The 14,650-nt window shown below is 40.8% G+C and overlaps 2 protein-coding genes across 6 annotated transcripts in view; one reads left to right on the top strand and one right to left on the bottom strand.

Moving 5' to 3' along the window:
• Itpr (Inositol 1,4,5,-trisphosphate receptor) overlaps positions 1 to 2,029 on the bottom strand; it is a 127,269-nt gene extending 125,240 nt beyond the window's left edge. For 4 of the 5 annotated variants that reach the window (XM_084581338.1, XM_084581430.1, XM_084581473.1 and 1 more), the window contains exons 1-3: positions 1,435 to 2,028; positions 1,280 to 1,350; positions 1,063 to 1,178 (exon numbers count right to left, since the gene is read on the bottom strand). In XM_084581338.1, coding sequence (XP_084437464.1) covers positions 1,063 to 1,178; positions 1,280 to 1,350; positions 1,435 to 1,532 — 285 coding nt within the window. In that variant the 5' untranslated portion in view covers positions 1,533 to 2,028. Of the gene's footprint in view, positions 1 to 1,062; positions 1,179 to 1,279; positions 1,351 to 1,434 lie in introns of all 5 variants that reach the window. The other variant, XM_084581514.1, reaches the window with a different exon arrangement.
• Positions 2,030 to 2,086: 57 nt separating this feature from the next.
• Positions 2,087 to 14,610, top strand: PQBP1 (poly-glutamine tract binding protein 1). The gene is made up of 7 exons (XM_084582778.1): positions 2,087 to 2,436; positions 3,277 to 3,538; positions 9,193 to 9,293; positions 9,418 to 9,461; positions 12,648 to 12,756; positions 12,877 to 12,940; positions 14,032 to 14,610. The coding sequence occupies exons 1-7, from the start codon at positions 2,358 to 2,360 to the stop codon at positions 14,198 to 14,200; spliced, it is 828 nt and encodes a 275-aa protein (XP_084438904.1). The 5' UTR covers positions 2,087 to 2,357; the 3' UTR covers positions 14,201 to 14,610.
• Positions 14,611 to 14,650: the final 40 nt, after the last annotated feature.

Raw genomic sequence — 14,650 nt, 5'->3', positions numbered from 1 at the left:
ATTAAAGAGGAGGCTATTTTCCACGCTGCACTCATCTCGTGTAAACGGCATTTGTGCATTCTTCTCTTCTATCCAACCAGGCAGCAAAAGACAACTGTGTTCCACGGTATCTGTGACAAATTGCTATTTCTAAAGTGACTTTTTATATAAATATTATTGATAGCAGCAAGCACTCATGTTGTAACTGCACTAGTAGAGATGAAAAAAACTGCAGCATAATAGCCATAATGAACCGCACATCACTTACAAGAGGATAATAACTGTTTCCTGACAACTCCACTCACACAGTCTGAGCAAAATGGTTCATCTATGAGTTGGGCCATAAAGCATAGGAAATGGAGGACAAAATGGCATGTAACACACTGATCACCAGAAACAATACAGATGCAGTTCTGTGCATAAAAAGTAAAAAAAAAAATGCATCAGGATCAGAGGGGAAACAAATAAATAGAAAGTGTTGGTGGCGGTGGTGGTAGCAGTAGTAGTAGTAGTAGTAGTAGTAGTAGTAGTAGTAGTAGTAGTAGTAGTAGTAGTAGTAGTAGTAGTAGTAGTAGTAGTAGCAGCCTTTTGTTTCGCCAAAAATTATAGACCGAGCCACAAGTAGGAAAAATGTTTGTAGAAAGGCGACTATGAAAAAATGAATAGAAATTATGATTTTGCTCCGTTAAATTGCACTAAAACCCTGGCAGCTTAATAATGCAAGAGCGTTTGTGGCATAACTTAAATGCAGTATTAACAGCCACCTACTACAATCGATTACATCATTTAACTAGAGTGAATTGGTACTGAATTAAATATAAACCGTCTAACACCTGCCACGGCTGGGAGGAGGCAAAGTGGAGGAAAGAAAATTTTAAAGCGGACCTTTGAGATAAAGGATCTTAGAGATAATGGGTATTCGTGATACAACGGAGGTTCAATGCTTTCGCATCAACAACATGTAAGGTATGTATGTACTTTAAGAATCTTCAGTAAGTGTTTTTTTTTTTTTTTTTTTTTTTTTTGCCAATATCTGGGATGTATCGTTACAGACGAAGTATCAGAAAAGAAACCACAGCTCACATGCAGTTTTTTCAACAGCACGGCATCTGTTGCGCTGGAAGCACTCTGCTTGGCTGCTTTCCAGAACTGCTTCTGGGCCGAATACCGGTTCATGGGACACATCTTGAAGAGGCAGTCTGAAAGGACCGAAAAATGTTGCTTTCAAGTTTACTAAAAAACTGCGCGAGAGATTTTAGGATTTATATTCGTTTTATGGCAAACATCTTTTTGCTCTAACCTCTAAATTTTTTTGGCGGGTTGGCGAGATCACCAGCCTCCGGTTGCACGACGCACCGGTCATCGACGAGGCTGCAAAAAAGTGGGATAGCGTTTGCTAATCAATCAAAACACTTCTATCAGTTGCGGAACCGCATATGAGGCACGAAAGCTCACCCCAGCGTGCACAGGAAACCGGAGACGGTGCCCTCGGCGTAGAGGGAAACAATGTCTCCGATATGTAGTAGACTCGACGTGCCGATCATGTCGCACATTTTCAGGGTATTTGCCTGTGCGCTGCACAAGTGAGTAAGCAGTTGATTCAAGCCTTGGCGGCTTGGTCTCTGCTTTTTTTCGCTGAACGGGCTACATCAAGGCCAACAACAAGCGGGCGTTGCCGAACTCTACGACGTCCCGAAGAGGGCTTTCGCTTCTACTGCTGTCCTCAGCGAATTATCCGACGTTAAGAACCAGCAAGTATGCTCTGGAGAACCAGAGCCACACCTCCCATCGACACTTCGTACGGCTTTGGACGAGCAAGGGTGAACAGAAGGAAGAGAGAGCAGGCTATGCACAGGAATCCAAGTCACAGCCACGGCATATCTACGACAACAAAATCCAGATGGACACGCGGTTTGGTTTTTGTGGAAGGCTAGCACTCCTTTTGACGTCTCACTGATGGAGATGCCAGGCCGACACAGCAGGCCCGTAAATCTTCCGCAGCTGAACTCGAGCTCAAACACGCTTAACTTGGTTTGGCTACTTTTGGCTACTTTTGACTGCTTTAAATCTCACCGCCAATTGCTTGTTTTTGCGTTCTGCCGGTTTTGTTTAGAACGCTAATTAAATCTAGCTTCTTCTTCTCTAGAGTTGAGAAAGCAGCCTAAAGTAATTAATGCGCTACTGTATGAAGGTAATGCGCTACTATTCTTTACAACCAGTGTAGCGGCAGCGGGGCAGCGGTGCTTTCTAGTTTCGTGTCGTGAGTCGTGCTATTGTCGTGCTGCTGATCGTACGGTTGCTAGCAGAGTTATAGTGTTATAGTGTTCTAGCTGAGTGCAGAGTGCTTGTTTCTGTGCCTCTGTTTTGGTATTTGCACAATGCCTCTTCCACCAGCTCTTCTAGCCAGGTTGAAGAAGCGGGGGATTGTGAAAGCCGCCGATGCTGAGCCTTCAGCAGGTGAGCGACCGGTGATTTTCGATTCGCTTCAGCTGCTCCGAGTTTCACAACGAACTAAATCGGTATTTCATGTCATGTGTCATAAAAAACTGAGTAGCATGATAGTCCGACAGTAATCTTCATTTGAGAGACCGGAAAGCGTGGCGTGATATGGTCCATAGGGTCACGAAGAGTCGGACACGACTGAACTGAACTGAACGTGGAAATAGATCGTCGTGATGTGCTCTTTTTGTTTTGTTTTTTCCGTGACGCAGTGAACAAGCTCTGATTTTCCCACAGTTCCGCGTTGATACCGTTGTTTTTAAATGTAGGTCTACAGTTTTGAAAATTGTAGGCCCAACCTTGCTACTGCCGAGAACAGAGTGAATGTTAGCTTTATGGCCTGAAGCAGAAACTGAAGTTGGAGCTTCGTAATTTGTCTCTCTCGGCATTTTGTTTTATATGTTGTTTTGATGTCGATTTTAATTGTCGAACAAATATTTTTTGGTCCTGCCATGTTCTGACTAAAATCTTAGCCGGAAAATTTGCCTCACGTGAGCATGGTTGAGCTTCACGTCCTGTGCATGTCTATCCCTTAGCGAGTTTTTGTTTTCTTTTTTTATGGTATCTACAGATCTTGCTGCCGACATAAACTATGGGACAGCTGATGTTTCAGTTTATAAAGGCTGCAAGGAGCCGTTAGGTACACTGATGTCACTCAGCGCACATTGTCATGTATTTCTCACACATTTCTTGCGGCATAATAGCTTTATTGACTAATTGTAGTTAACTAGTTTGTAGCAGCTTTTTGCTCACTTACCATGCTACCATGAAATTGTATTGGATTGTCTGTCGACATAGCTGACCAGCCTGAGGAAGAGGTCATTGCCGAGGACTATGACGACATCATCCGGCCAGCGGGTGGTGGCGAGGTGCGAGTGGGTGGACCTGTTCCTGGGTGTCCAAACAAGTGGAACCTATACCATGAGTGCAGCGCATTCTGCCACCAGCACTGGGGTGCTGGCAAGCTGAAGGAGTCACCACGCACAGAGCGCAAGCGTTTGCATATGCTGCGCAAATACCCCCTGCCGGAGGGTTGGAGTGAGCTCTACGATCCTGGGACGTGCGTACAAGCGTACTGCCTTGAACTTGGGAATATGCGTAAATTCTATTTTTGCAGCTACAAGCTAGATAACTTATCTGCAGTTTTACGCATTTCTAGAATTGTCATGTTTTATATCATATCTTCATTTTGCCTTGTCATCAAATAATTGTCCCAATAAGGAAGAATGCAGTCAGGGTTGCCGTTGGGCAGATTTCAAAAAGAGCCAAAACTGAAGCTAAAAGTAGCCATACCATTTAAACTCGGCGCGCCCTAAATTAGTGGCCAAGTAAAGCAGAACCACACTTATGAATATAGTCCTTTTATGAACATTAAATATTAAAATAACATGCCACAACTCTTGAAGATAAATAATTAAGTATCTAACTATTCAGTGCACGTAGCTTACCTAGAGTAAATTGTCGTCTTGCCAGGGTAATTTGGGCACATTCTACGTAACAACTCAGTAGGAACGTTAAAAGGACTACAGACACCAAATTTTGGTGACATTTTTCTTCTTGTTAATGATGCGTAAGTCATTCCTGTATATCAATCCACAAGCAGTTTCATAATTTATAATTGAATTTTCTTTTTTTAGTGGTTTCGGTTTCGACATCCGAGAGATGGCTGTGCCGTCACAATCACATCTTGATAAGCGGCATGAAAAAACAGCAATAATATCGCTTTTTCTTCACTTGTAGTGGTTTCTGTTTTTGAGGCAGGATGGCTTTATCATTGTAGTGAATTCAAATCACAGCAATGATTTTATTGCTGTATTTTCATCCCTCGCGTTACCTAGACTTGACTGTGACGTCACAGCCATCGCTCGGCTGTTGAAGCCGAAACCGAAACAAGTGAGAAAAGAAATTCGATTATAAATTATTCAGCAGTCGTAGGCGATTGCGAAGTGGTGATCAGTGTACAGTAATGCCCTAGGCATATTACAAATGATAAAACACACAAACCTAAAAATTAGGTGCCTATAGTCCTTTAGAGGTCGATGCTGTTGCCCTTCAAGTCGTAGACTAAACTTGATTGGCAGAATCACCCTAGCTCAATTTTGTTACAGATGTTTGTTTTTGTCATGTTGACAAAAAAGAATACGCGCTCTGCATCCGGCTTAGACATTAGAAAGGACAGAATTTCCAATGTTCCTTGCACCAGGTGCGGGAAATGGCATGCGACACAAGTGTCCTTGTCAGATGCCGCTGCGTGCCATACAGTTGAACATGATGCGTAATCATGTTCACTGCTAACTTTTTGCAGCTGTTGTATTTCTGACTCTAGCTCGATGGAGGAACATCCAAAAGAAAACAGCGGAAGCTCATTATGCATTTAAGGCTCTTTGTGCTTTTTATGCAATCAGGATTGATGGCATATGAATTGCAGAGGAGGCATTAGGAATCCGCTGCATCGCCATTTGCCTCAAGAACTGGAAACAGCGCTCTCTCATGGCCCTTTGCTCATAAACTGGGACTAGTAAAATCTTCTGCATCGTCTGCACAGGCATGGCCACGGCGTGCGCCAAGAAAACCTAGAGTCTGCACCTCCGCGCAGACAGCGCATGCATAGGGCCAGCACCACAGCAAACATTGCAAATAAGTAGTCTTTTTACTTGCTATTGTATCTAAAATTACAAAAACGTGGATAGTAAATGCGAAATAATAGAACTTCAAAGTAGCCAAAACGTAGCCAAGGAGCCAAAGTGAAATTTTCACCGCCAGATTGGGTCATAAAGTAGCCAATTTGGCGCAAAGTAGCCACCAACGGCAACCCTGAATGCAGTGAAAACATGACAACTAAATGTACAGAATAGACACTGACAACTTTTCATGTCTGCTTCCTTCTGATATCCTCGTTAGTACTTTTCACTCCCAGCCGTTTTTTTATTAAATATTAGGACAAGCATGCATGTTAACTAGCTTTGCAATGCTATAATTGAGCCTCCTATTTGGTTCAATTAGTAATCGATTCTGCATTGCTGGGCTAAGTTGCATGCAAAAATTTCTTTTCTTTATTTCTTTTTTTCTTACATACAGCAACATGTAGTACAGGGAGGAAGGCCTGCTTAACCCATTGGCTTCCAGCCCATTGGAGCCGCCGGCGATCTGCCAGCCACTCAGCAACTTGGAGAAAGCACTTTTTTGACAATTTTTCAGAGATGGCAGCATGATTCAAATCTATACTTTTCTTTTCTGTATATCTTTTCCACTAAATGGAGATGCTTTTTTTTTTTTTTTTTCCCCAAGGCAGTAAGTCCATGTTCTCATTTTGTGTCAGTCATGGGGCCATGGAGATATATGGTGGTCTGACAGCAAAAGAAATTCTTGAATTTGTATTTGACAGTGATACTTATCTGAGTTGATAAGGATGCTCTTTTCCACAATGAGAAATAGCAGAATGTGGACAGTGACAGTGATAATGAATAAAACTGATTTTCAGCAAAATATAGGTTATTCCTTTTATACTTCACATGCCTGTATGTTTCAAGACATTTTTTATTTCCGAATATTTTTCAGTTTATTGAAGGAGTAGGTAACTGTGAAGAAAATAAAGCAAAGTTTGTTTTCTGTCTCAAAATTTGGTGGTTTTTGTACCACGCAGCATGCGGTCAAAGCAAAGAAATTTGTGCGCAGAAGCCAAGCAGTTAACAAGAGAGCTGCCGAGAGAAGGATGAGCTTGATTTCAGGTGAAGGGAACTTTGTCTCCTCCCCACTTCCACCTCCTGAGCCAAAAGGAAGCTCTTTTATTTAAAGTTACTGATTTGGGCTATGTGAGTGTCACATGCAGGAACATATCATTTGTAGACATGGTAATAAGACCTGCCAGCCATTTTCAATAAAGGTTATGTACTGGTCGCATGCTAGTATAAGCTGCAGTAAGGTGACTATGACTATTCACCATCATATTTCCTCGGACATAGCTGGATAGTGCGTAGATACTAGCATGCCTGTCCTGGAGTTGAAATCTCCAGAGTGGCTCTTGGGTAGTAGTAGTAGTAGTAGTAGTAGTAGTAGTAGTAGTAGTAGTAGTAGTAGTAGTAGTAGTAGTAGTAGTAGTAGTAGTAGTAGTAGTAGTAGTAGTAGTAGTAGTAGTAGTAGTAGTAGTAGTAGTAGTAGTAGTAGTAGTAGTAGTAGTAGTAGTAGTAGTAGTAGTAGTAGTAGTAGTAGTAGTAGTAGTAGTAGTAGTAGTAGTAGTAGTAGTAGTAGTAGTAGTAGTAGTAGTAGTAGTAGTAGTAGTAGTAGTAGTAGTAGTAGTAGTAGTAGTAGTAGTAGTAGTAGTAGTAGTAGTAGTAGTAGTAGTAGTAGTAGTAGTAGTAGTAGTAGTAGTAGTAGTAGTAGTAGTAGTAGTAGTAGTAGTAGTAGTAGTAGTAGTAGTAGTAGTAGTAGTAGTAGTAGTAGTAGTAGTAGTAGTAGTAGTAGTAGTAGTAGTAGTAGTAGTAGTAGTAGTAGTAGTAGTAGTAGTAGTAGTAGTAGTAGTAGTAGTAGTAGTAGTAGTAGTAGTAGTAGTAGTAGTAGTAGTAGTAGTAGTAGTAGTAGTAGTAGTAGTAGTAGTAGTAGTAGTAGTAGTAGTAGTAGTAGTAGTAGTAGTAGTAGTAGTAGTAGTAGTAGTAGTAGTAGTAGTAGTAGTAGTAGTAGTAGTAGTAGTAGTAGTAGTAGTAGTAGTAGTAGTAGTAGTAGTAGTAGTAGTAGTAGTAGTAGTAGTAGTAGTAGTAGTAGTAGTAGTAGTAGTAGTAGTAGTAGTAGTAGTAGTAGTAGTAGTAGTAGTAGTAGTAGTAGTAGTAGTAGTAGTAGTAGTAGTAGTAGTAGTAGTAGTAGTAGTAGTAGTAGTAGTAGTAGTAGTAGTAGTAGTAGTAGTAGTAGTAGTAGTAGTAGTAGTAGTAGTAGTAGTAGTAGTAGTAGTAGTAGTAGTAGTAGTAGTAGTAGTAGTAGTAGTAGTAGTAGTAGTAGTAGTAGTAGTAGTAGTAGTAGTAGTAGTAGTAGTAGTAGTAGTAGTAGTAGTAGTAGTAGTAGTAGTAGTAGTAGTAGTAGTAGTAGTAGTAGTAGTAGTAGTAGTAGTAGTAGTAGTAGTAGTAGTAGTAGTAGTAGTAGTAGTAGTAGTAGTAGTAGTAGTAGTAGTAGTAGTAGTAGTAGTAGTAGTAGTAGTAGTAGTAGTAGTAGTAGTAGTAGTAGTAGTAGTAGTAGTAGTAGTAGTAGTAGTAGTAGTAGTAGTAGTAGTAGTAGTAGTAGTAGTAGTAGTAGTAGTAGTAGTAGTAGTAGTAGTAGTAGTAGTAGTAGTAGTAGTAGTAGTAGTAGTAGTAGTAGTAGTAGTAGTAGTAGTAGTAGTAGTAGTAGTAGTAGTAGTAGTAGTAGTAGTAGTAGTAGTAGTAGTAGTAGTAGTAGTAGTAGTAGTAGTAGTAGTAGTAGTAGTAGTAGTAGTAGTAGTAGTAGTAGTAGTAGTAGTAGTAGTAGTAGTAGTAGTAGTAGTAGTAGTAGTAGTAGTAGTAGTAGTAGTAGTAGTAGTAGTAGTAGTAGTAGTAGTAGTAGTAGTAGTAGTAGTAGTAGTAGTAGTAGTAGTAGTAGTAGTAGTAGTAGTAGTAGTAGTAGTAGTAGTAGTAGTAGTAGTAGTAGTAGTAGTAGTAGTAGTAGTAGTAGTAGTAGTAGTAGTAGTAGTAGTAGTAGTAGTAGTAGTAGTAGTAGTAGTAGTAGTAGTAGTAGTAGTAGTAGTAGTAGTAGTAGTAGTAGTAGTAGTAGTAGTAGTAGTAGTAGTAGTAGTAGTAGTAGTAGTAGTAGTAGTAGTAGTAGTAGTAGTAGTAGTAGTAGTAGTAGTAGTAGTAGTAGTAGTAGTAGTAGTAGTAGTAGTAGTAGTAGTAGTAGTAGTAGTAGTAGTAGTAGTAGTAGTAGTAGTAGTAGTAGTAGTAGTAGTAGTAGTAGTAGTAGTAGTAGTAGTAGTAGTAGTAGTAGTAGTAGTAGTAGTAGTAGTAGTAGTAGTAAAACTTTATTCTGCAAAATGGGAAGGGGTTTAGGAGTTGGAGTTTTGAGCTGCAGGTGGTGTTCCTAGGAACAGGATCCCATTGATTCTAGCTGCCTCTTCAGCCCGTTCAACCAGCGCTAGCTGATCTTGCAGTTTAGGAGCTGGACAGAAGCTTCTCCACAGAAGAAGATGATGTCCCACTCGACTGACTGGTTTCTAATTTTGGGCTCTATCGGGCACGCCCGACAGCCCCATGTGGAGTCGTAGAGGGTAGCTATCTCTCCGCACCATACGCATTCTGGAGTGTATTGCGTAGGCCAAATCTTACTCTATATGTAGCGACTTGGGTATGAGTTTGTTTGTAGCCGTCTCCAGGTAGTTGCCTGATGTCTTGTGTCTTGTGGGGAAGCGGGTATTTACGGCATCCTAACTTCCAAAACATGGTGAGCTTTCCGTAGCTGTTAGGAGTAGTGTTGATTTCACCCTTGTCGCCGCTTGCTCGGTTTGTGTAACCTCGAACTATCGCGCCGACTTTAAGGTTTCCCTCCGCTCCTCCGTGCCCAGGTGCCCATACCACATTCTGCTTATTTTTGAGTTTTGTCGCCTCCCTGAGGAGGGTGCCGGCCTGCCTGCTTATCCTTCCCCTTAGGAAGCCTCTACATGTGGCCTGTGAGTCTGTTACTATTGTGTAGCTCTTGTTGTTTCTGTTTGCACATGTGCAGTGGGAGGCATTACTACTGGAGGCAAGGCAGTGAGGATGTCTCATGGATGCCACCTCGGCACCCGAGGGCAAAGATTTCGCTGCCTGCTGAAAAGCTCCGAGGTACGTTGGGTTTTTTTTTTTTTTTTTTTTTTTTTTTTTTTTTTTTTTCCAAAAACTCTTGCATCTGCTAAATGCTGGAGTGTACATTGTTTTTGTTTTTTTGTTGTCTTTTTTTTCGTCTCAGAGCTTATATCTGATGCTGATGATGGTCAAGACTTGGACAGTGCTGTAAGTAGCTGTTGTATCTTTGCATCCTCTTATAAAATTACTTGCAGACAATGAAGTAATGGTGCAACGTTAGTGTGGAAGGCTAAATCAACCAAAAAAAAAGTCATTTCTTGTTTTCAATGCTAGAAAATAATGCACAATGTGCGGAACTAACCCATGCAGCAGTGGGTGCCCAAGAGCACTCCAAGCCATTACGAAGTGGCATCAAACGCTGCCGTGCATACTAGTATTTGAATATGGCACATGCAAGCATTTGTTTGCTTGCTATTTTCATCCATTTTTATGCTCATACATATTCTCATATATATATATATATTTTTTTTTTTCTTTCACATGAAAAATGCGTGTTCTGTAAAATGTTGACATTCTGGCATATTTATTAGCAGAAACAAAACTTTTCTTCCCGCGGCACTTTTCTAAAACATTAAAGTCAATTTGGGGTTGCTTTGTTGCTTGATTTCTTTTTAGTAGGCATAGATTTCTAATTTATTCCTCCATGTAATTGTGCTTAATCTTGGCAAGAACTGTTATGAAGTGGATAGGGAAGATAAAGTTGCACAGCAAGCATTTTGTGAAGGAAGGTACGAGTGAGAAAGGGAAACGTCGTCATGATGTGGGTGCAACCTATCCTATAAGTGCAATCCTGAAGCATATTACCATGCAAGCAGTTTCCCAACTGCTGCTGTAAATGTGAAAGGTGGTTGATGGCCCTTTTTGCCAAGTGTTTGCATGAAGGGATGCAGACACCAATTAATAAATGAAACAGCTGAACTGCCATTGCTACCTGAAGCATTTTTGAGGGCAGCATTGTAAAAATTGCCATTTGTGGTGCTGCGACTTACTGCAGTAGTCGGAAGGAAGCATTACGTACTGTTTCAAAAACATTTTGCATCACACCAAGTGTTACAAAATTTCTCTCAACCTGCTTGGTAAGGAGCATACTGATAAAACACAGCAATGCAGCTCCCAAATCAATAAGAAACAATTAAGGAATAAGGAAAACCTTAAAGGACTATAGACACCCAATTTTAGGGTTCGTGTTTTATCATTTGAAATGATGCCTAGGACATTACTGTACACGGATCACCACGTCATGTTCGCCTACGACTGCTAAATGTTTTATAATCGAATTTCGTTTCTCACCTGTTTCGATTTCGGTTTCAACAACCGAGCAATGGCTGTGACGTCACAGTCAAATCTAGGTCACGCGAGGGATGAAAATACAGCGATATAATCATTGCTGTGTCATATGAATTCACTACAGTATCACCAGCCTGCCTCAAGAACAGAAATAATTATATCGATTTTTTCATGCCGCACATCAAAACATGATTGTGACGTCACAGCCATCTCTCGGATATCGAAACCGAAACTGGTGAGAAAAGAAAATTCAGTTTTAAATTATTTAGTGGTCGTAAGCGGAAACTACTGCAGATCAATATACAGTAATGACTTAACAAGAAGAAAAATGCCACCAAAATTTGGTGTCTGTAGTCCTTTAAGAAAGGTATAGAAAAGATGTGCAGAAAGCAAGAAAATGATTTTATTCTCCTGATGCCTGTTGACATAAATATGAAAACACAGCATTGCAGCTTTCTCAAAATGACATTTTTGAAAAAGTTTTAGCTTTAACATACCTGCTTTTAAAAACGGTTTATCCGACTATGCTGCAATTTTTCTCTATTATATTGTGATCCGTTGTCAATAGTCTGACCCTAAACATTAGTTAAAAAATTCAATATGTTCGAAGTTCTCTGTTACAGGTGGTGGTAACAGATATCGCTTTTTCTTCTGCATGGTACAAGTTGAGAGCAGTATATTTTAGGTTCATTTTAAAGCTGCTAGTGTGTAGAATTTGCATTTTAAGTTTAATGTGCATAATTTTGGTTGCTCCAGACATGGTGCATTTAATTCTGAATTGCCCAATTTTTGTCACTCAGGTACAAAAGGCAAAAACAACGCTGCAGTAAACAGTGTCCTAGGGCTGAAAGCATTTTTTTTTTTTTTTTTTTTTCAAAATATGCAGTAGTGTTTGAGATATAAAGCTGAAAGAAACAGTTGCCATTTACCCTACTATACCCCCCTCAAACAGTTTGTCAGAATATTATTCTGCTATAGATAGCAATGTGCTGGAAGTTATAATAAAGAGGTACACCTGCCTGTGCCAAGTAATGAGAGCAGAACTAGATTACCAGAAGTAAGTTGCTGAGAGAATAAGAGTGGGTTGTAAGAATGGATTGGAATAAAATGAGTTATCAAGAACACTGAAAATTATGACCAAAGCCTTGCCAATGGCCAGTATTCACTTGTGGGCTCATAGTGCAGGCTGATGAAAAAGCTCAGAAATTAGAATTTGCTGCTGATGGAAAAATTAAGGTCTACTTTAAGAGACAGAGAGAGTTAACATCAATGATACCCTAGCTGAAGTGAAGGGAATGGTCTGGTGTAAGACATAGCCTGAAGAAGAGGTAGCGCTGCAGAACCAAGGTGTTCAAAGTTATTTGTCATTGGCTGATGCTGTGAGGCTTGGAAGCACGTGTTACAATGGTTCTATAATTGTATGCAGTTCAAGGTGCAGCAGCAAATAAACTTCAAATGAGGCCCTCCAGCTAATGGTGTCGACTGCGATCGTCATGATGTTGCGGTCAATTCCATTAATAGGTGCGCTTGCTATTCACCTTGAGCATGGCACTAAGCACGTCATGATGTCACTGTGACATCATGAGAATCGGTTAACGGCATTGGCTGAATGGCTTCGTTTGTGGGGCATGCACTGCTACATTCTTAAGTTGCATCAGACTGTGGGAAGTCAGTTCAGTAAAGCGGCACAGCTGCTAAAAGCAAGCTGACGTCATGATGTTGGTTAGCCTACACTCGGCAGGATGTGATACTCATGAAATAAGTAGGAAAGTTACTGAACAGCAAGGAGTTCACTTGTGTAAGGTTTTAGGTATGAAAAATGGACAAGTGTGATAAAGCCCTTAAATAATTCTTAACAGATTTGAGTTTGGAAGCAGACACAGGAAATAAAGATAAATGTTTGCATTCCATGTGGAAATCTTACTGTAGTTGCTCTAGTATAGTGTATTCCTAGTGGCCATATTTTTTGTGTGTTTTTTAATTATTTTTATAGTGTTTTCAAAGCTGCTTTCGTAACGGGCATCATTCACTTTACCTTTTTAATAGGGCTCAGAAGAAGAGATGCTAGATGATGATGATGTCCCACTCCCACCTCGGCGCTCTCGCGAATCAGCAGGCTCAAGAGGGTTTTCCCATGGCCACTCAGACCGTCGTGGTGAGTGTTGGAAGCATTGTTACAGCCACTTTTCTAGCCCTCACAGAAGAAAGTGCTTGAAGTAATTTTTGTGGCTTGTTTGCACATGCACGTGTATATACGTCAGCTTTATATTTCCAGGTGACCGCATGCGCAGCAATGACCTTGATCCCATGGATCCAGCAGCATACTCGGATGTCCCTCGGTATGAGAACAACCGTCCACATTTTTCTTTGGTGCAGCTTGGTCATCATGGGCCCAACTGCAGTAATCTATGTTGTTACCTTGGTGTTTACATTATCATCACTCACTGTGGCCTTAGAAGACGAAAAGGCACTAAATAATGGAAGTATAAAACAGCAAGTGGGCACAAATGCACCACAGCAGCTAGTTTATTGAGAGTGTGCCTTTTTGTATCAACTGATCTATCTAGGCTTGCAAGCAGGGGCCCTGTGGGGGGCTTGCAGTATGTGTATCACTGTCACTGATCCATCCCAGGCGGATGGCAAGGCTTGTGGCAGCTGAGTGTACCGATCTTTCTGCACCAGAAGTTTCACAATCAGTTCCTGGCTCTTCATGAACGGTGCAGGCTTTTGTGACACACGGGGGTGGGGGGGGAAACAAGTAATGACCTCCAGCTTTCCGCAAAGACAGAGAAGCTGATGCCTTTGCAAAGCATGAATGAAATTTATGCGTGACACGCATTTGACATCAGCAAATCACTCTCTATGATTTTGCCTCTCTGCGAGGGAGAATACACAGTGCTGCCACTGCACCAGCAAACTTTAGCTTAGATTCCCTATTCAGAGTAGCGATGTGACTGACATTGGTGGTTGGTAGCTACAAAGGCATTGCAGTCATATGGACGGTTCCAAATGCTTGGCAGACTCCTATACAGCTCGTTTAGACCAAATTTTACAATTCGTAATGATTGGATACCTTGCAAGAAACGGGAAATCTTAAAAACAGCTATTTTTTCCCAATTATTGAAGGGTTTTGTTTTGTTTTTTTTTCCCCATGTACTTACATCTTTGGTTACATGAACTAGGTAGTAGGAATAGAACCAACACATATACAATAGAGTAGATATGGGCAAAATGGCTGCACACCCTCATGGGTTGGAAGGGAATGTATCTGGGACAAATCTCGGATATCATTGTGCCAATTCTTTTCTACATGCGGTCTTTTTTTTTTTTTTAATGCAGTCAATAGCAATATTTGCTCTAGCGCTCTTTTGTAATCGGTGAGCGCAAATAAATGTAGCCAAAAGTGAGCCTTTTGTGCATGTGCATTCAGTGGCAAGTGGTCCACGGGCCTGGAGAAAAGCAACGAAGCCAAGACAGGTGCTGACACAACTGCGAGTGGGCCACTCTACCAGATGCGTCCATACCCCAGTCCTGGAGCTGTCCTGCGCCTTAATGCTGGCAACCGTCGGCAGCAGTCTGATGATGAAGATGAGGACTGATTGACAGATTCATCAACATTTGCTTCTTAATCACCCTAGGCTGTGCATTGCATCTATGTCAAAAGTCAGAAATTCATGACATCTACATTATTTTCTGTCTGTGTTTGCCTAATTTTATCAATGTACTTGCAAAGGCTCTGAAAGTGTCATGTCCTGACTACAGTCAGGTACAACTTATGTCTGCAGTGACCACCACACTGAATTGTGCTGTGACAAATGCTGTTGATTGTTGAAGTTTTTCTTGTTACCTAACTGAGAAGCTAATCATCTGATGAAATTATTAATTCTCATGAATTTTGGTGCCCCAGGTTTGTTTCATTTATTCAGTCATCAAAACATATTTCATTTAGTGTTGTGATTGATCACTGGAGTAATACACGGTGACACAGAGCATGGCTCATCATTGCCAACTGCTGTCTCTTTTTTTAATCGTATCCTGTTATTAGTATG

Source organism: Amblyomma maculatum, chromosome 1 (genome assembly GCF_055883805.1).
Source record: "Amblyomma maculatum isolate TAMU_Amacu chromosome 1, ASM5588380v1, whole genome shotgun sequence".
NCBI lineage: Eukaryota > Metazoa > Arthropoda > Arachnida > Ixodida > Ixodidae > Amblyomma > Amblyomma maculatum.
This window is presented reverse-complemented; position numbering and strand designations above follow the sequence as displayed.